Below are 27,974 nucleotides of genomic sequence, written 5' to 3'. Positions count from 1 at the left end.
ATTGATTTAGCTTCTTCGTCTTGAAATTAGTGGTCACACGAATATTGATTTAGCTTCTTGGTCTTGAAATTAGTGGTCACACGATTTAGCTTCTTGGTCTTGAAATTAGTGGTCACCTAGATTTATCACACGAATATTCTAACATATAATGTGAACAAATTAGTCTAATTAGTTAAAACCCACAGTATGGACTCATTAGGTGTCACTACCAATAACACTAAAATCGTTTGTAGTTGGCTAACTATGGATTATTTGACAGTCACATATACTCTAATAATATGGCTCATTTTATTTTGTTAAGGTTATTTTCCAAGTTAGAGTATATGTCATAGTTAATTTTTTTTATAATAGTGAAGGATCACAAACTATGTTATTAGTGTTTTGTTTATGTGTAAGCTGTGGTTTGAGTTTGAAATATTTCTCTTTATAGACAATCCGAGAACTAAATACGCTTAGACATTTTCCTATAATAACGACTGATGATATAAATATTAGTTTATTATTTGGTCCATATTAGTTTTTTATACATTGTTAAAAAATAATTCTCTTTTGAAATCACAGGAACTTTATTTTTGGTCCATATTAGTTTTTTATACATTGTTCAAAAATAGATATGGTTTATGAGCATTATTCATTGTTTCAGTATTTGATAATGAGGTACGGAATGTTGAGTATCTGAATTTTATATACATACAGTATCAGTAAATTTTTTTATATAATTGCGCTTTAGAAATGAAAAGCGCAATTACTATAAAACAAACCTATTAATAAATTTGTCTATTTTGAATAAGAAATGAAAAGCGCAATTATATATGAAAAAATTGGTTAACCCGAATTCTCACAACATTCTACGAAATGGTTTAATATGGAAACTACGTGACTTTGTTATATATGGAAAAACGAAGTCAACACATAAATGATTGATTGAAAAATTAATCATCTTTTATTATCTTTAATGATCATAACAATGATTCATGTGTTATAACAAATTTTAAACTAATTTGATAATGGAAAAATAAAGTAATTATTTTAGTAATGAAATGGTTTTATCAAAATAGGGGTGAGAGTGAATGTGAGGATGCCACCTAAGAAATGACATTGTGTAAATAACATATCAAGTTAAGGTTGTTTTCTTTTAGTGCTCCTAAAATCATATATATAATGCCTGAGTTTTCTCTCTTCTAAGAGCAGCCACGTCAGATTATTTTAAATGATAGTGGGGCCTACTTAATTTTCGGTTTGTTTACGTCGAGTATGTATTAATTTCGTCCGGTTTGGTATGTCCTAATCTAATTGGAGTTTCTCGCGTTTTATTACGTTAATTAATTATTAAGTAAAACGTTGCGTTCCGAGTAGGGCTTCCTCACCAAACTCAACCACGCCTCTGTTTATCACAAACTGGATAGTTTCTCTTTCAATCTCTTCACCTCCTCTGTTGATATCTCTTCCCCTTCTCTATGCTTCATTCTCTTTCATGGATCTTATTAATCACAGTAATCTCACTTACGATGTCGTCTTTTCCGTTTCCTTTTCTTCAAATCTATAGATATCAGTGGGTTGGGTCTATGATTGATCCTCTCAAACCACTTTCTGTTGATCATTTTATGAAGATTTGAAAGATTTTAAAAGATGGCTTTATCCGGTGTTGTTCTCGCGCACTCAGCCTTTGATGGTCTTCGCTTCGGTAGATCCGCCCAGTTCATAGTTGGCTGTATGCTCAGTTTTTGGGATTCTACAAACATCAGGAAGCAAGGTGAATTCATGGGAATCACCCTCCTCCTCTTTGATGAGAAGGTACTGTAACAATAAGCTGTTTTTTCCCCGTTGATTTAGATCTTCCTCATTTAATTGCAGAATTCTGTGATACATGGATTCATTCCTGCTAGGTTTTACCAGTCAGGTGAGAGTCTAAGCTGGTTTTCAGGCTTATAGCAATGCTCAGACACGGCATATGGATTTCCTTTTACCTTTCTCTTTCTTTTGTTTTGCTCTGACAATAACTATGACTACTGAAACAGAGCTTCTCTTGAAATTCCGCACCAATCCATCTTCTCTCGGTTCTTTGTGGAGGTAGTGACGCCCGATGGGATTCCAAGAATCCATGATGTGAATACCCAAACCCGCTCCAAGAGTTTTTGAGTTATGCCTTTACGAGGCTAATGTACCGGGGTTAAGGAAAGTGGCTTCGAGAGCTCAGATCACTACTTCTCCTCCATTCGGATTGGTTCAGGAGGCGGTAAGCTGGTACCGTTGCCGTGGATATTGGGTTCCTTTCAAGCTTCAAGACAATTATGTAAGTTCTATTCTTTCTGTGTTTTCTTCTTATAGCTCCTTTTTATGTTCTTACCGCTCAATACGAAGCACATTGATACAATATGCATTGTATACTTAAAGTTGATGCTTTGATGGTGACTGTCCACTGTTCATTAAAATGGAGTCGAGTATAATTTTGCAAGTGAGTAGCATTTCTTGAGTGGAATTGAGTTATTGAATTTTCATATATTAACTTTCTCGAGTTCCTAGCAACATATAGTGTAAGGTATCAAGATCGTCTAAAATGTTAGTTTTGTCTCTGAGATTATCACTAAGTATCAAGCCTTGCATGTGTTTGTAGTGGGTGATCTTGTGATGAGCATTGTGTATCAAGAAATGGAAATGGAAATGCAGTCATTATATATTAAGCAAGGTTTCTCATTTACTTTATAACTAACTTAATATTGGTCCAACATATTATCTCCGAACCACTCATCATTCCGCATGCAACCTATATCTCAATTCCACGCCTGCAACGAAATTCTATTTTGACCCTGAGTATCAAGCCATTGCAGAGTTCACATCTAGGTAAGAACTCATCATGTGTTTCGGTTGATTTAATTTATTATTGTGGTGTATTAAAGTATTATGCCACCTGGTTCCAGCTTAGAAGCCCCATTAGGAGAAGCTTTTCCCTGCATCGATACCAAAGAAGGGATAAAAAAAGGAAATTATCTCAATCGGAGAGCTAAACAAGTTCATTCCAATTCTGACGAGCAGGTAAGATCCCTGGATCCAAATAAATGTAAAATGTGTTGGGTTTTCGGCAAGCATTGCGAACTTTTAATCTACTCTTTTGGTAAAGACACAGGAGGCTGATTTTATTTGCAAGGGTCGGATTGTTAAAGTCATGCAACAAAATGGGTGGACTTTCATCTCCTGCACTGGCTGCTGCAGGAAGCTTGACAAATTTGGACTTCCCTACATGTTTTTAATAAATCTTCAACACATCTCTATTTTTTCCGGCCACATCATCAACCCTCCACTGTTTTTGTTTCCTTCATTTTCCTACCGTTTCTTGCATTTGCTACTTCAGACTTTGCATTTAAGTTCAGGTTTCAAGGCTTTTGTTTTATTTCAGACAGTTATGATTTTAATAATTATGAAAATGGGTTGACGAATTATTTGGTATTGTTGATTGCCTATTTTACAACTTCACATTTGCATATTTATTCATCTCCGAAAGGAACATTGAAAATCATATATATATAATGAAAGGCATCGTTTATAAGTATTAGGTTCTCAAATTAATATTTGAACACACATGTTTCTAACATGTTTTAGTAGAGAATTTAAATGATAAAGTAACAAAACTTAATCAACATCTGTCTTGGAAAATTTATTCTACATAGCTATACATCCAGGCCAACTCATTTTTAAAAAAAAAACACCATGAAGAAAACCATACCGAGTTCTGGATTTTAAAAAAGTTTACTCACATTATGATCTGCTATTCATAAAAATAAAATCTTATATAAAATGACCCAAGTATAATGACATATGTATATAATGAGGCAAGTAACATATGCTTCAATGATAGAATTCGAAAAGAGCTACAGTAATTTCGCTTAGGCACCAACATAATTATTGGAAGCTAAACAGTAGTCAACTGAATAAGATTTATATGAATTATGAACTATAAAAGGTTGTTTAAAATCTTATACTATATAATACCACCTCTATTCATTTCATTCATCCGAAAGTTACAATTACGGTAGCTTGGCCTAATCCTCATACGTTCCACAGAGTGATACGGCTCATGCTCCATCACTTTATAAGTTTGTAAATAATTACTTTTAATGTAGGTTAGATTTAAACTGCCTTTCACAGTAAGCCAAACAGTCTTTCTTCGCATCAACTCAACTATAAGTAAAAAATCAGGCTTCCAAAAAGAAGCTACAACCAGTAAAAAAACCTAAACACCATACCTATTTCTCATTATAACGAATCCATTTGAGCAAGTATATTGTATACCTAACATCCCCGCATACCTAACATCCCCGCGCTTGCGCGGGGCTCCGCCCCTAGTAATATATAGGGGATAAACCTTGGTGTCTAAAACTCTTGTTTTATAGGTTTTAGTCTGGGCTAGCCGGTACACTCCTTTCCAGAATCCAATTTTGTTCCTATATGACCCTATGTTTTCAAAAATGTCCTCCATCTCTTCTTTTTCTTCTTCATATTATTTTTTTTTCTCTATCTGTCTCTTCTTTTTCTTCTTCACATTATTTTCTTCTATAATGATAAAATTTTCATGGATGCAATTAGATCTTATTCATTTAGCTTCTCACATGCCATTTCATATCTTCTTGCATCTGATATAAGCAAAATAATTTTATTCTTCTCCTCCAGAGTCACCACCAGATGGATCGACTCGAGAATTGGATAGATACTATTCTAGAATCCACATACATGGCTTACAATGCTTTTAGTCTTCGAAAACCCATGTCTCTTTCTCTTTGTTACTCCATTTTTTCTTAAGGCAATCCAAAATGTGACTAGACTGTCTAAGCAACTCTGAAGGTGCATCTTCGGATCAACCACACTTTTGTTGAATTCATGCAACAATCTAAGTTTAACATTTTCCAAAATTTCAAAAACAATTTTTTTTTTTCATCAGGTCCACTCACTCTATCTGTGGGTCTCATTTTCATCTGACGACGGTACGTTAATTTTTCGGAGGCTCATTAGTTTTATCTACTGACCTTGCAATCACCACATGACTTTTCTCCGTGCTTTGACATCACTTGTACAATATCTCGAATCACTTTTCGAAAGGTTACATATCCTACTACTACTCTAGCAAGCATGCTTTAGTGACATAGATAGCGAAATAAATTATTTTAATCATCACTCATATACCAGAAATTGAGATGTTACAATTCACCCCACTCACAAAATGCAATGTCCTTGTTGCGCACCACAACAAGTCTCAAGATGCCTCTCGGATCAGAACCGAGATAGCTAATTAGATCTGTTACCAGTGCCCCGATCATCCACGACTAGTGGACTTCTCACACCTGCTCATTTGGCCCATGAGCCCCATCATGTGCGACAGGTTGTACGTTAGTTTTACGAATGTTCGAAAGTCTTATTTGCTAATCCTGAAATCACCATATAATATTTCTTCTTATTTTGGCTGCACTTGTAAGATATCACAAATAACTTTTCGATAGGTCATTCATGCTTTCACTACTCTAGCCCAAAAACGTTTAACTATGAAGTTTTAAATAGAAATGTGACTAAAAAGTAAATGCACTTTAATGATATAGATAACCAAATCAATTCTTTTACTACTATGTTAGAGCCTCCCTTCAATGAAGCGGTAATCAAAGTATTCTCTAAATCTTCAGAGTAGAAGATCGGAACATAAATCCTCCTCATGGCTCAACCTCACTTTGAAATAGATATGTGTAATCGGGGCTTTTAACTCTGGTGATAAAGGGCTCACGGTTATGAATACCGCCATCTGAGTTCCAACCCTGGCCATTGAGGAATTAACATTTCGGCATCGTCAATGACAGAAAACCGATATATGGCAACATATGACTAGTCTAGACCACTTCTAAGAGATTAAGATACCTCTGTATAATTCAGAAAAAAAAAATAGATATGTGACACATATCAAAAAAAACAAAAGAACAAGAGAAATGTAGGAATTAACTATTGTGTTGAGATAAAGATGATAAGCTTGAGAGCTTAATCATATACATATTTTCTTACCTCTCCCTAGTTTTGATCACTCTCTTCTGTGACGTATTTCCTTCCAAAATATTTTATAGACTAGGATAAGACCTGCGCCTTGCGCAGGGTGAAATATCTATTTTAAAATTTTATGTTTTCATATTGTAAAATTTAATGATTTCTGAATACATGTGTTTTTGTGTTTAAAATATATTTGATATTTATGTTTTTTCAATGTAGAATAATTAACTAAGTATAAATATTTGGTACACATAGAAAAATATAGAAGCTCAAATCAAACAATTAAAATGAGATATCATTGATATTCTTATAATCATAGATTAAGGGTTATGAAAACATTTGATGGTATTTATAAGGAAAAACTCAACCGTATATATATAGTAGGCATAGATAGGTTTTCGGATTGTTTGGAAAGTTAAAAATAATTAGCACTAATTATCTAAAAACCATATTTTAATGTGATATATTGAACCAATATTTACGTAAATTTTCAATAACTACCACAAACATATTTAGCAAAGTTGTTTTCAGTTGTCGAAATTTTAGACTTGGTGACAAAGTATATTATTATCTTAAATTAAACTTACCATATAGAACTTCTTCAAATTTTTGTACGAAGCTTAAAAATTTGGTGGAATCATTAACTTGGTCAAAAAGTTTCTCAACTATTCAAACAGTATGGTATAAAAACAGTTAATTTAAACTTACCAAAAGAGTTTGATACATAAATTGTGTATCAGGAAAATTTGGTTCAAATATTAGGGGGTGTATTGAATCTAAAATTTGAAGTGATTTAATTTTTAATGAGTTTTTAGATGATTGCAGGAGAATTAGGGGGGTGTATTGAAACTATGATTTTAAAGAGTTTTGGGGTTGTTTTAAAATCCTCTGTTATTCAATTAAGGATTTTAAAAATTATTTTCAAATCACCTGTTATTAAACATGGAATTTATGTAAAATCATTTGAAACACTTGCAAATCTCCTGTTATTTAATTAATCATTTACAAAACTTATAACAAATCCACTGTTATTGAAATATAAACATTATTTTGAAAGGAGAAGGATTTTGGGATGCTTTGTATTAGTTCCAGTTAAAAAGTGTTGCTATAAAAATCTCACATCTACATGTGTTATTTGGAGAGACTTCAGAATAAAAATAAAACATCTATTTATTTGATCAAAAACAAAAAAAGTAAAACATCTGTTTAACGATGAAAAAGAAAACAAATATACATAAGACAAACAACGGCTACTTTACATCTTTCTAACCCTTGAGACAATCATTCAAAGCCAATGAACTGCAGATTTATCTCTATCTGCTCCATTAGCAGATACAAAAAAAAATCAAACCTCTGAACACTTCATCCATGGAAAATCGGCTCAAACCCCATAAAACTTCTTCCTTTATTAATTATAACTACTATGTTCATATTCTTCCTCTGTTATTCTCCTGCGATGGCTGCTTACTTAACTCACTGCAAACTCGGTTCTTAGATTTGCGATTACTGATACTGAGTTCTTAAATCATGGAAATTTGCAAACACCACTTGGGTTCCTCTGCGTGTCTTGTTGGAACAATCCGGAGAACATAGTAAGACAAAGAGAAAGATAGTAGATTAACGTAAGGAGGAGTTATTAGTTTGTTGAGACTTAGTAGCCATAAGCTTGCTCAAGTTTCTTTGTCTCGGAAACCTTTGGTTAATGATAAACATGGAATTTATGGCTGCAACTAATGGTTTCAGTTCTGAGAATTTTATTTTTTACACTAGGACATAGACAACGTATAAGGCGCTTCTTGATGGCTTGGCGCTTGCGGCGAGGCACTTGAGCACATGTAAGCTAGGGGAGAAGAAGTTTTGGTATGAGATGAATCAGTTGTGGGAGCTGCGTCACCTAACTTAACGCCACTTCTTTGTGTCTGCGTTGTGGAAGAAGAGAAGCTTCTTCTTTATAAGTACATGTCTAATTAGTCGTTGCACAGGTGGTCACCATGGATGTAGCCATCCTTGAAGAGACCTTGAAGCTTCTAGTTTGTTTTTTTTACGTTTGATATATATATATACACAATTATGAAAGACTATCAATCAAACTTGAACTATGGTATCAATTTAGTCCACTCTTGTTATCTGTCACCTAACTGAGGTATCTGTCTTGATATACAAAGAGACTGAGATATGCTTATTGTCGTCACCTGAGCCTCTTCCCTCTGTTTTATTATTGCTTCACACCAAATCCATTGAGATTATAAAAATAAGTCTAAAGACTGTAATCCGAATAAATATGTAATTTTGGTTTTCTCTTAAGTTTCTCATGCTCCAGGCTGTTTTGGGTCTTGCGTAAGTTTTTTTTTGTATCCCCTGGTCTGTCTGTTTGAAGACACTAGTGCATTTAACTTTAGTTTTATTTTCCTCCCTGAAAAAACGTGATGATTGACTTACGACAAATGTCCATTTAGGTAACGATCATAGTTGATATGATAAGTAATTGTGGCACCCATGCTTGTCCAATTAGCAACACCAGACAAGCACATGAGTTTTCTGTAGACAGTTTTAGACGTGTGTCTCTCACTCTATGTTAAATTTTCTTGAAGATATTGATTTTACAGAATGCATTGATAGAACGACTTGTAAACAAATCACCTAAATAACTCTGAAATTTTCAGAAAATAGTTTACCAAATCACCTATAGATTTTGTTTAAAATTTTAAACTTTAACTAAAATCACCCAAATAACTTCAAAACTCACCTAAATCCCACCAAAATTAAAACACTCCACAACTCCTTAGAATACTCAATCCAATACACCCCCCTTAGAGAATTTGGTGTGATTTTTGTTAAAACACTCTAGAATCTCATCTTAAACAGTGAGATTTGTATTTTTATTTTTATAACTAAAGAACTCCCCTCAAACACTTTAGAAACACTTAAAGCACTCTAAAATCTCTAACTTAAATTTTGTTCAATAACAGTGGATTTCAGAATGTTTTATAAAATGTCAAGTTCAATAACACTGCATTTAAAAGTGTTTTTTAAAATACATGTTTGAATAACAGTGGATTTGTCATTTTAATACAAATCACTTCAAACCCTTAATTGAATACACCCCCTAGGATTTTTACTGTCTTCTAATGATCATAATACCGGCAGTTTACGATTGATCCTATTTCGACTCAATTAAAATTAAAAAGAACATTTAAATGACCTTGATTATAGATAATCCGAAATAAATAGTTATTTTCTAATTAAACATATTGTATTGACAAATTTAAGATTTATATATGATCGAATTTTTTACAATTTTTGTTTGTTTATATAATCATTTATATGTTGGGCTGATACATATGGATATTTTCTTTTACTAACTTGTCAGTAAATAAAATTTAAATATTTTTCGATTTTGAAGTTATACTAATTTTCAAAATATCAGATTTTTACTTTCGTTTTGAAAATAGAAGATGGAAAATTAAAATATTAAAAAAGACAATTACAAATTTGAAAACTAAACTAAAATTGTGGCTCTTTGCTATAAAATTTTTTTTCTTTTATTAACAAGACAATTTTGAATAGCTGCGTCTCTTTTGCTATTTTTTTATCAAAGCGTCTCTTTGTTATTAATAAAAAAAACAACACTTAGAAAATCATTAGTTTCTGTTTTATACCAAAAGCATGCAATACTTAGACCATAATATATAGTAAAATTTGATTTAAATTTATGTTTTAGTAATATGGACTAAGAGTATATCTTATACATATTTAAAAAAAAAATATTATGTTAGATCACAATATAAATCAACCTTGAGCCATTTAAAGAAAGTATCATTTAATGAGATCGTCGAGTATTAATTTAATGAGATCGCCGAGTATTAATTTAATGAGATCGTCGAATATTAAGTTTATCATATCATATACATTTATGTTTGGATTAATATAATATTTTCTAGAAATTGGATTTTAAACTTACTAATTTTTAATTGATTTTTATGGTGCCACGTAAACCAAATTAACATCATTATTAAGTGACACTTAAGCAAGATTTTTTTAGTTAATACAAATTTAAGGTTACAACTTTTTAAATGTTTCTTTATTAATATATAGAGGATAATCATACTTTTTGGTCAAATTAAGTAATCATACTTAGTACGCGTATCTTTACTTTAAATGCAAAAATAAATTTTCATATTTTGATTAGGAAAATCTCGCATAAATGTTGCTAACTATGAATAACTTACTTTGTACAGAATAAGAAACTAAATTATTCTCTCTATTAATATAGTCAAATATATAGAGTAATTAATCGCTGCTTATTTCCAATTTTCTTATTGCGGGCCATGCAAGCATTCATATTTATTATTTATGGTGTTCGAAATACTGTCATAAATAGGAAAGAAGGATTTATATGCGTAACTATAGTCTAAACCAATATTTGAGAGAAGTGAGACCAATGGCAAAACCTGTAATATATTTAATAAGTTAAAGGTATTTCTAAATATGGTCTGAAGAGAATTGTGGAGCTGACATGTCAACATGGCATTGTGTAAATAACTATTAACTAAAAGGTTATTTTTTTACTTTGCTTCCCTATTAATAAGAAAGGGATGATACATATTTATTAATTTGAATTTGTTCATAAATGTATTCACCTATTAATCAATAAAGGAAAAGTAATTATATGTTAGACTGTTAGTCCAATATTAAATTTATTCGTTTTATATTAAAAAAAAGAAAGATATAAACTCGTGAGAATATTTTGAGTAGTAAATGTATTACTATCAATGCTCCACCATATATTCATATATTTCCATAAATTAAAAATCCAATTAATGTTGACAAACTTGTGTGAAAAAGCTTTAAATATATTGTTTTACCAAGTAAGATAAGCTTAATTGTACGGTAACAGAAATTCCATATAGAGAAAAATACTTTGATATAAGTTTCTATATTTCCGACTTTACAATATGCTAGATATATAGTTCCCTATTTATATTAAATTTCATATTCTCTATATATATATTCTCCATATTATTTATATATTATTTATATGTGTGACAACTATAATAAATTAAATAAATATGTGGCCGGTCCTCATTTGCATATGAAAATATGAACACCAAATATAAATCATATAATAAAACATATCTTGTGTGACTGCTTTCTCTGAGTTGTTCCTCCATGAATGAGACTACTTTCAAATTCTTGATTATTAGCTAATAATCAATAAACAACAATCCAAAAAAATCAAGTCTATTCATTTACCGAAATTATATAACTGCTAATCAAAAATATTAAAATAGCAAAGAGTAACAAACAGCTGCATATAATATTCTTAAAATTAACATAAAAGAAATAAGGAAATATACTTGTAGCCTAATTTGAAAAAAAAAACCTATCGACTTAGAAAGGTAAAGCAAGTCAGTATTTTTTTATCGACTTAGAAAGGTAAAGCTGTGAATTAGAAAGATAAAGCTCAACTTCGATTCTTAGTCTGAACTCGATTCTTAGTCTCTCGCAGAAAAACCTGTGAATTAGAAAGGTAAAGATAAAAGTAATATACTTAAAAGTAAACATAAAAAAATGTGAATTACAAAAACCTGTGAATTAGAAAGATAAAGCTCCATTTCGATTCTTAGTCTCTCGCTTGAAAATGCTCTGGTTAAAACCCTGGAAACCATTAGACGGATTGCTATCAGGCAAAAAAAAGAGCAACATGTACACGAATTATAAGGCAATAAAAGTAATAGAAACCTTATATAATTACACCTACATGTACACGACTTATTTTGTTCGGAATGACCTCCACTATCATTATATATATTTTTAGATCTTGTGCACCAAGTTTAAATTTCCGTTAGTATTATGCAATTAATACCCGATACTTGAATGACAACATAATTGCCTATTTTGAAAATGAATGAATGATAAAAGGAATGATTGTTTAATCATTATGGACGGATCATAATTGCCAATCATAGTAGTTTCCAAAATCGAAACCAAATTAAAGTCGCTCTACAAAGGTTGCTATAAATGTACACACGAAATTAAAGACAATAAATTAGTGGCATTAAATTAATACACGAAATTAAAGGCAGTAAATTAAGGTTGCTATAAACGGATGCATCATTAATTGAATGCGAATAATTCGGTTAGGTTCGACGATGAGACTATATTATATAAATCGATTATTCACATGTATTAAAATGGCATTCGTATGTAATTATTCTAGTGAATTGAATGTAAGTCTAAAAATGGGCTGAGAATGAATATGGTGCTGCCACGTCAGCATAGCACACATGTAAATAGCTTACAAAACAAAGATTACTCTCAAAAATTGCTCCTTAATTAATAAGAAGGGGATAGAGCATTATAGTTAACTTAACTAAACCGTGGTTACTTTTAGAGGAAACCTCATTTAACTAAGGTTACCTTGATATTTGTAGACTGTAGTCAGTACTCCCTATCCGTTTAAATCTCTATAACCATCGTTTGTATCACAATTTCTTTCGATTTCAATTTGGCAAGTGATAAAGATCATGTGATCATAAGAGCAATCGAAATTCATACCCAAATATGCATGAGATATCTGTATTTTCAAAATAGCCAGTTGTCGAATTTAGCAGAACTACATGGGCCAAACTAAGTATCAAGTTTTATGCTTATGATCTCGCGAGATTGGTTTGCATATAACTTACATGGACCATATAATATGGCATAAAGACATCACTAAATTACAAAGACATTTTGTCAAAAACCCGAAAACTATAACATCTTTCAACATTAACATGATCAAACGATGATGCATATTGGATTTGGTGCTCTCAAGGGATCAATTCACCTCTAACAACCAAAGAGTCAGAAAGATGGAAAGGGGTAGACTCATCCCTCAGATTTACTCAACTTAACTAAATATGCATCAAAATCACCAGCTACAACGATCAAAGAGTATTACAAGCAAGAATACAAAAACCATATATATTACGTACGTACGTACGCATGAGTAGTGAAGAGTCGTTTTACCGTCATACTAAAAAGCATGGCAGGTGAAACAACCACTAAGGGAAGCAATCTTCTTCTTCCCACTTCTTCTGAAAGATAAAGCCTTGCCACGTGATGCGCTTGGAGCTTGATTGTCCAACACTGACCTCCTCATCTCCTCTGCTTTCTTCTCTGCTGACTTCACTTTTCTCATTATTCTCGCCATTGACGATGATCTTTTCTTTTCCAACTTTACCTGAGAATAAATATTTATTTGAAAATTGTTACTCTCTATGAGTGATGCACTCACACGTTTTGCAAGTGTTTTTATGCTTAAAGAAAAAAAAAAGTTATGAGAGAAAAAAACCTCAAGCTTTCTTATTTCTGCCTCCGCCTTAGCTTTCTGCAAATTTTGCCAAGATGTGATTCTAGCTTCCTCGGTTTTCGCCCTACACAAAGTATAAAACTTTCAAATACCAACTCCAAAGTATAAATCATGTACTTAGAACAACATACCATGTCGAGCCTTGAGGATCCCTATCTTGTCCATGCAAGTGGTCTCGCATTTTTGAGCTATCTCTTTGGTACAAGCTTCTATGCCTCTTTGACCACCGAGTTACAGTTACCTTCTCATCTACCTGTAAGTCCTTGGCTTCTGCTCTGTTGACACGAGCATTCAGTAGTTCCACAATTGATCTTGCTGTCGGAGATGAGGATGATAACGAACACTCTCTCTCAGGAGAAGAACGGATGCTTCCCTCTGGACTCATCTGTGTCGCCATATCCCTTCTTGAAACAGCTCGAGCATCACCAGCCGCATCCTTAATACTTTCATGTATGTCATCTATACACAGAGTTCGATTACATTAAGTACTCGAAAGTAGTTCGTTTGTATAGATTCGATCTCTGTATAATACCTTGTGGTGCAAGAGTTTGAGAGCAGCCATGGATGCTAACAGACCTAGCCATGCAATGATCAGTTCTTTGAGTAAATGCAGCTGCTGCAGTAGTAGAGCCGTTCTGCGGCAACACACGAGCTGAAAACGGAGAGCTCGATGTTAAACAGCCTCTGTTCCCACCGTGAACCATAGGTACAGCAGGAGAATACAAGGAGTAATACGCAAGTCCTGGAGGACCTAATGGACCGCTCTTTGATTTAGGCCGCCGCGACGCTGTGAATGAAGTGCGTGCAGCTTCTTCTCTGGCAAGAGGACTAAGTATCCATCTCTCAGCGTCTTCCCACTTGGAAGGCACTGTTCTACCACTATACAAAGGTAAAAACGCAGCGTTTGGTGGACTTCTCCCTAAGGCTACACGCTCTGAGCACCAACCCTTTTGCATTGCATAAGTCGGAGTTCCAGGACTAGGAAACACGCTTGATTTATTAGTTGAAACCGAAGTTTTCTTAGTGAGATCCAGTGAAGTAGTAGTTTTTTGGTTGTCTAGCATTTTCGCCAGAGCCTCAGATCTTGATTTTCTTTCCTGGCATTCTATAAAAGAGTTGAGATTAGTAAAATAAAACTAATGTCTTGTAATCGTCTTTGTAATATTCTCATCGTTGTAATAGCATAATTAATCGATAATAATCGTTTCAGACGTTAAAAAAAAAACTAATGTCTTGTAAGTTTACAAGAAAGAGACTCACCTCTAAGAGCTATAGAGAAAGAGCTTCTTGCTGAATCAAGATTCTGGATTTCATCTTCTTTGTTCACCACATACTCTTGTTTCCAAGCTTAGATTAAAAAAGTAAATAGGAAAAGTTGTTTTTTTTTTTTTGAATTTTTTTCCAAAAAAAGCATAATTGAATCTCTGTAGGACTATTATTGTCACTTGTCTTGATTTACTCAGACAAAGTTTGAATTATTACCTTTAACTTTAATTGATTTTCTAGAGTTGCGACTGTTCTTCTTACACCCTGTTCCACGCTTGTCTGGATCTACCCGTTGATCTCGCTCCTGTCACCTCAAATCATGTGAGCAAAATTACATATTCTTTTTTTTTTGCAAGATCTAAAGTAATTACACAAGAAACGTTTGTTTCAATAAAGAACAGTGACGAAATTAAGGAACCACTTTTGCATGATTTTGTTTTTTTTTTTTGTCTCTGTAGTTTGACTCAGTCAAATTAAACGCGAATTCATAAATGACTAGTAAAAATCACGAACTCAGTTGATGAAGAGAGAGTAATGCGGAAGTACCAGGGAGGGAGCGGAGACGAGAGAGTCGCGGTCGTGGGCATCGGAGGTTGAAGAGCAGCGATCAACGCTGACGGAGGCGGAGGAAAAGAGGCTAAGATTTGATTCCGGTGTGAAGTTCAAAGAGTCCGGGCTGGAGTCTCGCCGAGATCCTCCGGACGCCGTCGATCTCGCCGCTCGCTGTATATCCGACTGCATTTGAAACTTATGAGATATACCTTTAAGTGAGCTCTAGCTATGTAGAGAGAGAGAGAGAGAGAGAGAGAGAGAGAGAGAGAGAGATGCAGGTGGGAATCTGGTTTCGTGACTCGTATGGAGCAAGGAAAGAAATATGATAATGATGTCTTTGACTTAAGAGAAAGACTGTCGAGAAAGATAGGAAAAAATACGACTTTTTACACTATTATTTTACTCATTTTGAGCTGTCTTTGGGAGCGTGGTAGATTCGATTTTAATCATTTATCTATACTATTATTTGATAATTGATTTTAATTATTTAATATTTTTCATTTTGTTCATAGTTTTATCTAATTTTGTTAATGTAGATTATGAATGGAAGCTAATAGATGGGGCAGTTTTGAAATCAAAATGTCAAATCAACTAAATGTCACCATTCATAAGTGTAATTGCGTCTATTATGAAATAACGCTTTTGTCAAAATTGTTCTATCCTAGCCAATAACGCATCTTTTGACACGGCATTCACTTCTGGTACGGTATTAAGTTTAGATGCGTTTTTGTCTTTTGTTATTTTAGCTTATCCCATGCTCAAAAACGCAGCCGCCTAACTGAATAGGCGGCTGTATAGACGTTCGACGGTGGCCAACCGCCGCGAATTTGGTTAAATTGGTGGAATTAATCGGAACTACGACTAATCACTTTAACCCCTGATTTAAATGACAATTTTGGACTATTTATACAAATGTTCGGTCTAATAAACAATTTCATTTGTTTAGAAAAGAGATGAAACCTTATCTATGTATTTATAGAAAACTCAAGACCCTCTCTTATCTTAGTTAGCTGATGTGGGACAAATTCAAGTGATATTTTATTTTCTTTGACTCGTGTTCAGTAAAAACAATTATAAAATTCGCCACTAGGCTATGATGTTTTTTGTACAATATTGACATCTATTAATATTTATACGTATATTTATTATTAAAAACTAATCTCTGCGTATACCCTGCTTAATCTCTGATTTTTTATAACTTGATAGGCCCGGAGTTGCTGCCCAACTAGCACCTAGTGTAGTTTTGAATTTTTTGACCTATAATATTTTGAAAAATGGGATCAGCTCATCAGTAAACAAATTATGTAATTAGCAAAAAAGTTTTTTAAAAAGTTGTTTGAAGACCGAAAATATTAATTCGTTCAAGAGTATAAATTTAAATTTTCATACAATATTTCTTAAATAATTTTTCATATAAATTTACCCAGCGCGCATGTCTTATCCTAGTGAATTTATTATTTAAAAATACATTATAACTAATTAAATTTTAATTTTAATTGTATGAATATGTTTATTTTACATGTTTTATATCAAAATATCACTATTTTTTCTATAAAACCGCACTATCCTTTTTATAAAAACTGCACTTATCCTGAAAAACACATAAACCGCAAACGGTGGAATTGGAAAACTAACTCAAAGCTGTATCTTGTGTCAAAAGATAGGCTCAATCTAATGGTGGGAAGGTCTCCATCTAAAGCTAAACATCTGACGCGTCTGTGCAGTTTTGCACCCAAAAAGCTCCTTAATCACCATATTTCTCTAAAACGTACTTGAACCTGTAAATTCTCTAAAAGACTCCAAACCGTAGTAAATATATCTTAAAACATTCATATACCATGGCTAAAAGTGGATAAAATACATGGTATATCAACTTCTCCATACTTACTCTTTTACTGGTTCCAAACCTCATGTCGTTGTTTCTTGAGCTTTGTAGAGGTTGGTGATTTGACTTTGGAGGGTGTCGAGTCGGCTAAGCAGCTCGAGTTCCCTCGGGGTAGTTCCGTGCTGATTGCTACCATCTTCTAATGTCATCGTCACTTAGTTGGATTACTCCCCTCCTTCTAGCGCCAAACTTTTATGGTATTTTTGTGTAGGGTCGTTTTAGTACTACCGAACACTAGAAGATTTGGATCAAGAACAAAGATTTGAGGCTAGAAGAGATGTATTATTGAGTGTTTTAATAGGAACTACGACGTCTGGTGTATAAACACTAGTTCTAGTCGTCTGAACTCTAATCTCTTAGCCTCTAAGTGTCGATCCCTTCTTTTAGGGTTTGAATTCTCCTTTTATATATGTAGATGTTGGCTGAAATAGGGCGAACTCTTCCATAATTGGAAAAATGGAAGTTTTTCCTCAGATAGAAAACTTCTATTTTGTTCAAGGATCGGTCTGATAGCAGAGGTTGGAACCTGTATTCTTCTTATGCAAGGGTCCGGAAGCTGGGATCCTACCCGGAAGCTGGAGGAAACTGGTACCTGGATAATTTTCTCCAACAGGCCGCACAAGCAAGAGCCCACAACAAGAATACGAGTCCAAGGAAGAGGTCTAAGAGTACTGGAAGATCGCGGAGAAGGTTGAGAGAATCGCGGGATCACTCATCTATTAAAGGAAGGAGAGATGAAGGATCTAAACACATCGAAAACCCTAGAGAGAGCACATTACACACATCGACCTCATTTTACATTGTTTCAAGTCTAGTCTTGTTTGATCTCCTTTGTAGTATTCGATCTCATTTTCATTCTTTGTAGTCGATCTTTTACTCAATAAAAGTCCATTTTCGTCAACCGATTTCCGATTCATCGTTGTATTATAAGGAGATTGTTGCCTACATCCTTTTTTCACTCTCTAGTTTACATCACAAATACTATCAAATAGTTAGTGTAGATTTTAGGATATACACTATTGATGTATGCTTGCCATAGTAGTATCTAAATATTTTGGTTTTGCTGTTTCTGTCGTGTACCCATGTTGGTGAGTGAGCTGCGTCCAGTCTTTTTGAGTAGTCTTCTGGTATAGTTTCCAGCGGTCATTGCAGCCGCAGATGTGTCTTTCAGAGTTAGGCCGGTCTTGGGATCCCCTCTGCTGAGGTTCAAATAAAAAGTTTAGAACGAGTGGACCCTCTTATGCAGCTCAACGGCTCTTGGCCCCAATTTGATGTCTGCTCGACCAAACTCCTCTATTCTTTGCACTATTAAGGGATCGTAGTTATATTACCCACAAGCAAAAATTTTGATTTGGATGGCACAGTTCTACCAACAAGAACAATAAATGTAAAAAAGACTACAAAAGAAATTTGAAAAATGGAACTCCGTCTGAATATTCGAACCCTGCACACAAAGTGTGTATCGTTTCACTACCTCTTCACATAAGTTTAGTGTAAAATTTTCATATCATACAAATGCTAGGGACTGTAAACAGTGAAAATAGTAATATTCTGGTGCTGTAATTGCTGATCTCCTGCGAAGACCATGTCTTGTAGAAAGTTCCATCCATAATTCCAACTCAAAAGAGAAAAGTGTCTTGAGTTCTAACATCAAAACCTTGTAGAATGTATCCAAGAGCGTTGTTGAGTTTAAGAATATCTAGAATAAGCTTTGTTTTCTTCACCTGTTCTGCCTACGTTTGCGAAAATGTCTGAGGATGAAACTGTCTGCATAGAGAGGATACTTCTTCTTTATCAAACCTTTTATGCATTTCCAATACGAAAAGTCAACTACTTCTCCATCTTTTCGAACTATAAACAGACATCGAGATCTCTCGAATTCTGGGTGATGCCCAACCTGCAACGACAAAACCAACCGCAATCAAGATAATTTAAACAAATGCCAAGTTGTCGAAAGAAAGAAACCAAGTTTCAGAAGAAGCAGAATACACATACCATGATATAGTGTATTCCACATCCGATCTTCTTATCAACTTCAGGGTGATAAGGAAGGAGCATCTCAACAATTGTTTTTTCGTGCTCAGGGCTTAGCCTATCCTGGTTTGCGTATCTGTAATTTGAAATGCCAGCAGGCAGAGTTTCATAATACTATCAACCAGTGCAGAATGTATCTTCGGTATAGATCCAATGTAAACAAGGAACAATTATTTTTTTCACTCTTGCAGATACTCAAAGGAAATCTAGGCAAGCTTAACAAAAGCACTACTTAAGAATCAGTACTCGATGAACTGGATTACCACTAGTACAAGCCGGCCATGAAATTTCGGGGACTGTAGACAAATCAAGAAGGAATTTATAATTTGGGGGGGCCGAAATTTTTTTTTTACAAATTTAGAGGCTTATTTCCATGTAAATTTTTTCAAAAATTCCGGGGGCTTGAAACGAATGTTACATCAGGCTTGAGAATATCTCAAGAAATGCAAAAGAACTAGAACTAGAACTTGAGAATATCTCAAGAAATTCCGGGGGCTTGAAAAAGTACAGCTACACCAAGAAATGCTTCAAGATTTACTACTCATATGGGATCCAAAGAACTAGAACCATTTGCAAGTTACAGAGAATATCTCGAGCTGCCGTTTCATACCACTACAAGATCATATCAACCAATAGAAACACAACTAGATAACAAAACTACCTTTCTAGTATGCTTAATAGCAGACTTACTTTCCGGAGTGAAGAATCATCCTCACGAAGCCAACGAGAGGAACCGTAACCTCCAGAATTTTATCTTCCCAATCCACAAACGCATCTCCTTCTCCGGAGCTTTCCTCTTCTTCCTCTTCCTCAGAAGACGTAACACGCGGCCGGCGAAGCAATTCCGATCCGTACGACTCCGTGTCACCGACCCTAGCGCCGTCCGATTCCGTTCGCAAGGAGCGAACTCGAACTCGAGGCCGTGCTGAGTCACGGGGGAAGTATAAAGAGAGAGGTGAAGGAGAGAAGGAGAAGATGAAAGCTCGGCAACGGAAACAAGGGGAAGCCACTGGCGGCGTCGATGAAACGGAAGCTAAGTTCATTTCCGGAAGAATTGTGGACTAGAAAAAGAGAGCTAAACGATTACATTATCCATTGGCAGACGTGCCGTGGAAAGCTTGCGACCAGAGGATAGAAGAGGAAGTCTGTGATGGATTCTATCTGAGTCTAATGGGCCGCCTAGTTTTTTTTTTAACGTTTTGAATTTTGATTGCTCGATTTGTAGTACATATAAGCAGGAGGTCCCATATAAGCATGTGCATTCGATTTAGTTTTGGTTAGGTTTCGGTTCAGGTTTTTCAATTTTTTTGGTTCTTGAGATTTAAGAAACATTCATGTAAGTATTTGTAAAAATTTGATTCGATTTCGATTGGATTATGTCAAGAAACCTAGTATCGTATAGAGGATTTTTTGTATTGATCAAGGTCGAAAGACCAAAGTATATATATGCATATCTAGATTACATGTATATTAACATATTTGAATATATCCGAATATACATTAACATATTGGTATATATCCTCTAATTCATGAAATTCCTTCCTTCCAAAGCCCTTGGTGAAGATATCTGCCAGCTGCGTATAAGTAGAAACATGCTTTGTTGCAATGGTGCATTTGACGATCTCGTCGCGTATAAAATGACAATCGTTCTCCACATGTTTTGTACGTTCGTGAAAGACCGGGTTAGCAGCAAGGTAAATAGCAGACTTACTATCACAATGAAGAGGAGTAGGTCGAGTAAGTGGGATACCAAAAGCGCGCAATAAGTTGTTGATTCCCATGATTTCTTGAACCGTGAAAGACATTGCCCGATATTCAGCTTGACAACTCGAGCGAGAAACGTTAGGTTGTTTTTGTGTCTTCCAAAAAATCGGAGAGCCACCAAGAGTAATGTACCAACCAGTAAGAGACCGACGAGTAATCGGACAACCATTCCAGTCCGAGTCACACCAAGCAGCAAGATTTAAATCAGTGTGAGCGCGAAGCAAAATACCCTGCCCAGGTGTACCCTTAAGATAACGAACCACACGAAGCGCCGCGTCCCAATGAGCCTGTTTTGGTTTTTGCATAAACTGAGATAGTATGTGAACCTAGTAAGATAGATCAGGACGAGTCACAGACAAGTATATGAGCCTTCCAATGAGTCTGCGATAGGAAGCTATGTTTTTAAAATCAGGACCTTTGTCCAAGGTTAGACGGTGATTCTGCTCCACCGGAAACAGAGCAGGTTTAGCCGCGAGAAGACATGTTTCTTCCAGAATCCCAAGAGCATACTTTCTCTGACATAGAGATATACCAGTAGGGCTCCGTGCAAGTTCAAGTCCGAGAAAGTATTTGGAAACTCTCAAATCCTTCATATGAAAACATTTGTTCATGTAAGTTTTAAATGAAGCTAGAAGGCTCGGGTTACTTGCAGAAACAATAAGATCATCCACATAAACGAGCACCATAATGTACTCTGAACCACGATCCAAAACAAATAATGAGTAGTCAGGAGGCCTGTGAGAGAACCCGTAATTTCGTAAGGATGTAGATAACTTCTCGAACCAGCAACGTGGTGCCTGACGAAGACCATAGAGCGACTTGCGTAAGCGTAGAACCTTGTTCTTGTCAGAATCACTAAACCCTGGAGGAGGTCTTATATAAACTTTCTCTTTTAAATCTCCGTGTAAGAAAGCATTATGGACGTCCATCTGATGGATCTCCCAGTTTCGAGAAGAAGCAATTTGTAAGAAGGTGCGTACTGTTGTCATCTTTGCAACGGGAGCGAAGGTCTCGTCGTAGTCATCACCTTCGACCTGGTTATTTCCCAAGACAACAAGACGCGCCTTATATCGTTCTAAGGTACCATCGGTGCGAAATTTGAGTTTAAAAACCCATTTACAACCGAGAGCGTGTTTGCCAGGAGGGAGATCTTCCACTGTCCAAGTGCCACTATCCTCGAGTGCAACATACTCTACTGTAATCGCATTTCGCTGATTTTCATCAAGAATGGCATGTTTGTAAGAACGAGGCTCCACAAGCGACGATATGGCAGCAAGAAAGGCGTTGTGACTCTCAGAGAAGTTGGAGCAATCAACGTAAAACTCCAGTGAATAAGGCGAAGTCGTTTTACAACTAACAACTGGCGAGATCGTCTGAAGCACATAGTCATTGAGCTTAGTAGGTAAGGATTTATTTCGGAGACCACGACCCAACTCTTGGTCGGAACAAGCGGTTCAGCAAGTGTAGACGGTTCGGCTTGTAAGTCGGGTAATCCTGAAGTGCCTTGAACCGCAGTAGGAGAAGATAATAAAGGAACCGCAGGTAATGAAGGCGAGTCACTCATATCAGAAGTAGACTCAGGGACCGTTAATGGTGTAGCAGTAGTCTCGGTAGATGAGTCTGAAGAAGAAGAAGTGCCATTAATTTCTGTAGATGGTGTAACTGCAGGAACAACGACTGTGTCGTCAGATGCAGAAGTGGGACTTGGTTCTTCGTTTTGCAGAGAAACAGAGACCGGAGTCGAAGGTTCTGCTATAGGATATGATAGTTGAACAGTAGTTTCAGTAGTAGGCGCGATGATGGGAGGTAAAGTTAGCAGTAGCATAGGGAAACTCTGTTTCAGAAAACACCACATCACGGCTGACGAATATCTTGCCTGTCGATGGAATAAGAACACGCCACTCCTTTTTACCGGCTGGGTAACCAATGAACACACCTTGCACACTCCGTGATTCAAACTTATCTCCTATGTGGTTTTGGTTGTGTGCGTAGCAAAGACAGCCAAAAACTCGTAAGTGTGTCAAAACAGGAGGTCGTAGATAGAGTCACTCGAAGGGTGTCTGTCCGTTAAGCAACTTAGAGGGTGTACGGTTAATAAGATAGGCTGCTCTTAAAATTCATTCTCCCGAAAACTCGATAGGTAGAGACGACTGAAATCGTAGAGCACAAGCAACGTTCAAGTTGTGACGGTGCTTTCTCTCAACTCTACCGTTCTGTTGTGGCGTACCGACGCAATAAGTCTCATGTATAATTCCATGTTCTCTGAAGTAAGAGGTCATGCACATGAACTCAGTGCCATTATCACTACAAATCTTTTTCACATGTGTGTTGAATTGGCGTTTGACCATGTGTAAGAAATTATGGATTGTAGCAGAGACTTCTTGCTTTGTGGGTAAGAGATAAAGCCAAGTACTGCGAGAATAATCATCTACTACTGTTAAAAAATAGCGAGAGCCACAGCGGGATGGAGTACGATAAAGTCCCCACAAGTCAAAGTACACCAAATCAAATAAAGACTTTGTTGTATTAGAACTGTCTGAAAAGAACAACGAGTTTGCTTGGCGCGAATACAAGTATCACAGACCTTATTCTTAAAACCACTATCATTAGAAATAGAAATAGGTAGTAAATCTAAAACACCAGTGGAGGGATGTCCTAAGCGATGATGCCATAAATCCGAGGTAACTGGTTTCTCCTGATGAATCGCCCCAGCAAACTCCATCCCTCGCAGAAAGTAGATTCCATTTATCTGCTCAGCCACTCCAATCAGCGTCATGGTAATGCGGTCCTGAATCAATCCAAGTTTATCAGAAATCTGAAAAATGGCATTGGAGACCATCAACATATAAAACTTCATGAATAGTAAGACGAGAACTTAAAACTACAGTCCCTCGTTGTGTCGCAAGTGTAAGCCTTCCATCAGGCAATTTCACAGGTAAAGGAGCAGTATCTTGTTTATCAGTAAGAAAACCAAGTGTTCCTGTCATGTGATTCGTAGCTCCAGAATCCACAATCCAAGAAGAAATAGAAAATATACCGCTCAAAGTGTTCGATGCTGGCTTATGCTCATTTAAAACTGTCACCAAAGTCTTCCACTGCTCGTCGCTGAGTCTGGTAAGTCCAACACGATCAGAAGCAGTAAGTGTGTTGGCAGAGTGTTGGTGTGACGAAGTGGTTACTGCATGAGCGCGAGCAGTTGCAGCAGAGGACTGTCGAGAAGAAGAAGACGAGGTGCCTTGTCCATTACTTGTTTGTAAACGACCATGAGGTCTATCTCCCCACCAATCTGGATAGCCTAGACTGCGAAAACAATTTTCCTCCAGATGACCTTTGCGAGCACAGCTAGAACATACCAATTTCATTCTTTCTTCACGAGAGACGTACGGACCACGTGAAGATGCAGAGTTCGCAGCAGAGGATGTGCGAACAGAGTGTGCCATTGTCTCAACTCGTTCATCTAGCACACGAGTTGTGTGTTTCGAATCTTCATCTTGAAGAAGCACGCTATACGCCTCGTCGAGAGAAGGTAAGGGATCTCGTGAGAGAAGAGTCGACTTGACCGCACCGTAGAGTGACTCATCGAGACCTTTGAGAAACTCATGAAGTCGATCCTCCTCTCGTTCTTTCTCAAGATCTTGGCCAACAGAACAGCCACAATTTTTGGTAACGCGATGCTCAGATAATGAAGTCCAGAGTTGCATCAGCTTTCCGTAGTAAGTTTCAATAGACAGCCATGATGTCTGCAAGTAGCGAGTTCGACTTTAATCCGCTGAACCCTCTGTCTGTTGTTAACCGAGTACCTCTTTCGGATGTGCTCCCAGTAGTCGCTAGCGATTTCAAGGTGAGAGAGGTTGGAGCGAACAGATTCGCTATAGTAAGCTTAATCCAAGACAAAACCAAAGCGTTGTTGGTCCACCAGTCATCCAAGTCGGGGGAGTCGGGACCTGGTTGAGAGATTGATCCATCAACAAAACCAAACTTTTTCCTTGCCTTAAAAGCCATGCGTATGTTAGTGGACCACTCAGTGTAGTTAGGTCCTTTAAGCAAAGGCTGAGAGATGACAGAGCAGGGATTGTCACTTGAGGAGAGGTCGTACGGTGAGATCGTACGCCTCTTAGTCTCCACATGTGACTGCGACGCCGTAGTCTTCCCGGAGGGACCCTGAGAATCGTCTTTGCCATCGTTACTTCCCATAGCTCAAGAGAAAAAGAGAATACCGATGAATCAAAAATCCGAAAGAGATCAAAAGAGATAAGGAGCTAAATTTTTTTTTTGAGCTTTCAGAGCTCTGATACCATGTCAAGAAACCTAGTATCGTATAAAGGATTTCTTGTATTGATCAAGGTCGAAAGACCAAAATATATATACATACAATGTTTCCTAATACTCGAATATATGCATATCTAGATTACATGTATATTAACATATTTGAATATATCCGAATATACATTAACATATTCGTATATATCCTCTAATATATTACTTTAGTTTAGTTTGGTTGTCGTAACAAAGTTGAAATTTAGCTAATATCCGGAACTTTTTTTAGTCGAGTTTGATTTCGTATCTTCCCTTTTTAAGTTTAAACTAGAGCTTGACCCGCACGTCCGTGCATGTTTGGTTTTGATATTTATAAATTGTTTAGTGACTTTTTTAAATATATAGGTTATTTAGATATTTTTAGGTTCATACAAATTTATCCAGATCCCAAAAAATCAAATTGAACACTGTCCATAATTTTTTAATACCTGAACATAGTTTAATTTTAAAATCGAAATTATTATAGTTGGTTTGTTTTAATACATACGTTGTGATTTCTGTAGAGTTTTGAAACCAACTGATCGGTTTAGTTTCTAAACGTAACATATAATGTAGTTATTAATTAGAATTTCCTTATTCCGGACAGTAGTTATTGATCTCCACTCCAAACTTTAGATATTAACTAGTGGTATCTCCGCGCTTCGCGCGGATTGTATGATATTTGTGTTGTTAATTTGTCAATCCTTTTGTTTGTTTTGTAATTTGTAATGCAGATTTTGTTTGTTAATAACAGAGTTTCGTTTAAAGATGATGAGCCATGAAATAGAAAGAACAAAGGTTTTTTTGTTTGTTAGTTAATATGAGAAAGTGAATTATGAAAAGATTGACGGGCACATGCAAGATTCAGATGGTTTCTAAAATTTACTTTTCTCTGCACCAATTGATTGTGCTTCACCACTTTTACAGAGTATATCTCTCGTTATTCACATTGTCTTTGTTCTCGTGTAAAATCTTTTTCAACATATTGATAAACAATTTGATTAAAAAAAGATATGAAACTTCTTTGGTGGCACATATCTGCTATTCTCCAACTGAAGACATGACGACAACGCCACAACATCTTTAACCCTCGAATCTATTCTTCATTCCATTACAAATTTGTATTTATATTACAGTCTCAAAGATGAAAACAGTTCATGTGTATTAAAAGATAATAAGTTAACCAAGGTGCTCAGATTATTATTTGTGGGAAACTTGAGGTTGTCCTTAGTTACATCAGTAATCGGTCAAAAGAGAAATCTGTAAAGGTGAACAAATAAAGATTTGAGTAATGACAGAAGTGAGGAAAAGTAAAAATTTAGATGTTTAGATATAGTAATCAACTGGTGATCAAACACAGTTCACATGGGAACCTGTCATAAAAGGATAAAAACAAATCCGAATCAGATCATAACATATCTTACGACGACAAACTGATTAAACATGTAAGATTGTAAGTATCAGAAGTAACTGAGACAGAAAAATATCAGAAGGAAAAACTTGATTTCCTCTATACATAAGAACATCAGAAGTAACTGAGACAGAAAAACTGATTAAAAATGCACCAGGAAGCAACTCAGTGTCCTTTCCAAAGCAGATGTTGACAATGTGTTTTAAGAAAGAGAATATTATAGCAGGAGGAAAAGAAAGGATAGTATAACTTTATATGTTTCAAACTAAAATAGATATGCCAAAAAAATAGAAAGACATCATAAGTTACAACTTTTTCTCAGTTTTGATCCAATAAATAGATATGCCAAAAAAAAACAATTCAGTTTTTCTTTATCTGATTTGTATATCAGCACATGACTCCTAATTCATGTGTAAATAGAAGTTTATATTTAGAAATAATTTAAGATATTAAAACAACTTGTTCTGTTGCTTAAACTCTCATCAATCTCATTTCTACCTGAAACTGTTCTATTTAAGTATACATACATCCATAGGAAAAACATATATACAAATCGATTCAGTGAGTCTGCACCTTGTTGGTTAATCATTGAATGAAAAAAGCATCTGATTCACTTATTGGGTCGGTATAAGAAACACTCCACAGAAAACTCAGAAGGTTCATTTCCATTGAGCCATCTAACTGGGTCTGTCGGAGTCTTGTTGGAGTCATTGGTTGAAGCATGCAACACCAATTCCATCTATTCACACAAGCAAAAGATTGTAAATTTTACAATCCCCAAATTTAAACCACTTATAACAGACAAAAGATTCAGAGTAACTCATAATACCTCTTCTATGATCACGTTTTGCCTTTAAAGCCATATTCTTTAGCAATTTCTTCACACCATAAGCATCAAGCACTTGCTGGAACCTTTGCTATAAATCCATGAACCTGAAAACCAAAATTTGCATCGACATTGGTTAGACACGTGATTAGTTTTCTTGCATAAATATTGGTTGTAACAAACCGTTGGGTTACAGCTCATACCGCCATTTAGTCATGTCATGTTGACAAACCGTTGGGTTACAGCTCCAACTACATGCCAGATCCATATACAGCTGCAAACTCAGTAATGGCTGCTCGTCATTCTTTATCTTTCTTCTTAGCTACATGGAACCAGTTTTTCTTGATGGCACCTACCTACAATCAATACACTGTGTAAGCTTAGTGCTTAAACTGTCTTGTCTTTTTACCGTATAACATCTCCTAGCCGTAAACTAAGAAGCTCCAAGAAATAAGTTTGAGGAATGATCTCTCTTCAAAGGTTCTCTTCAATATTAGCACGTAAATCTGGTGCAAGGGAGCTCACACCTTCCCCTGCCAAAAAAGAATCAACACCAAACCAAGAGAGG

The 27,974-nt window shown here is 35.6% G+C and overlaps 2 protein-coding genes and 2 long non-coding RNA genes across 9 annotated transcripts; 1 reads left to right on the top strand and 3 right to left on the bottom strand.

The window, feature by feature from the left end:
- The first annotated feature begins 1,341 nt into the window (after positions 1-1,341).
- On the top strand, positions 1,342-3,444 carry LOC108821187 (uncharacterized). Of its 4 annotated transcripts, XR_001944502.2 has the most exons (6): positions 1,342-1,753; positions 1,855-1,900; positions 2,019-2,293; positions 2,615-2,841; positions 2,919-3,033; positions 3,119-3,444. It is a non-coding gene; the product is annotated as an uncharacterized LOC108821187 (long non-coding RNA). The 4 variants fall into 4 exon arrangements; XR_001944501.2 differs by having other exon boundaries at positions 2,019-2,841; XR_008943662.1 differs by having other exon boundaries at positions 1,342-1,794; positions 2,019-2,841.
- Positions 3,445-12,871: 9,427 nt separating this feature from the next.
- On the bottom strand, positions 12,872-15,506 carry LOC108819014 (uncharacterized). The gene is made up of 7 exons (XM_057004631.1): positions 15,185-15,506; positions 14,855-14,942; positions 14,633-14,719; positions 13,905-14,477; positions 13,504-13,831; positions 13,355-13,436; positions 12,872-13,243 (listed from the first exon to the last, which is right to left on the bottom strand). The coding sequence occupies exons 1-7, from the start codon at positions 15,377-15,379 to the stop codon at positions 13,037-13,039; spliced, it is 1,560 nt and encodes a 519-aa protein (XP_056860611.1). The 5' UTR covers positions 15,380-15,506; the 3' UTR covers positions 12,872-13,036.
- A 2,975-nt stretch (positions 15,507-18,481) lies between these two features.
- Positions 18,482-20,309, bottom strand: LOC108832046 (protein DCL homolog, chloroplastic). The gene is made up of 3 exons (XM_018605538.2): positions 19,800-20,309; positions 19,071-19,185; positions 18,482-18,972 (listed from the first exon to the last, which is right to left on the bottom strand). The coding sequence occupies exons 1-3, from the start codon at positions 20,150-20,152 to the stop codon at positions 18,796-18,798; spliced, it is 645 nt and encodes a 214-aa protein (XP_018461040.1). The 5' UTR covers positions 20,153-20,309; the 3' UTR covers positions 18,482-18,795.
- Positions 20,310-26,251: 5,942 nt separating this feature from the next.
- LOC108832047 (uncharacterized) lies at positions 26,252-27,968 on the bottom strand. 3 transcript variants are annotated; one of them, XR_008943206.1, is made up of 4 exons: positions 27,610-27,968; positions 27,410-27,513; positions 27,154-27,319; positions 26,252-26,542 (listed from the first exon to the last, which is right to left on the bottom strand). It is a non-coding gene; the product is annotated as an uncharacterized LOC108832047 (long non-coding RNA). The 3 variants fall into 3 exon arrangements; XR_008943207.1 differs by having other exon boundaries at positions 26,252-26,429; XR_001946450.2 differs by lacking the exon at positions 26,252-26,542 and having other exon boundaries at positions 26,986-27,319.
- Between the last annotated feature and the right edge of the window lie 6 nt (positions 27,969-27,974).

Source organism: Raphanus sativus, chromosome 3, assembly GCF_000801105.2.
Source record: "Raphanus sativus cultivar WK10039 chromosome 3, ASM80110v3, whole genome shotgun sequence".
Taxonomy (NCBI): Eukaryota; Viridiplantae; Streptophyta; class Magnoliopsida; order Brassicales; family Brassicaceae; genus Raphanus; species Raphanus sativus.
The sequence above is the reverse complement of the archived record's forward strand: the minus strand, read 5'-3'. Positions and strand labels throughout refer to the sequence as shown.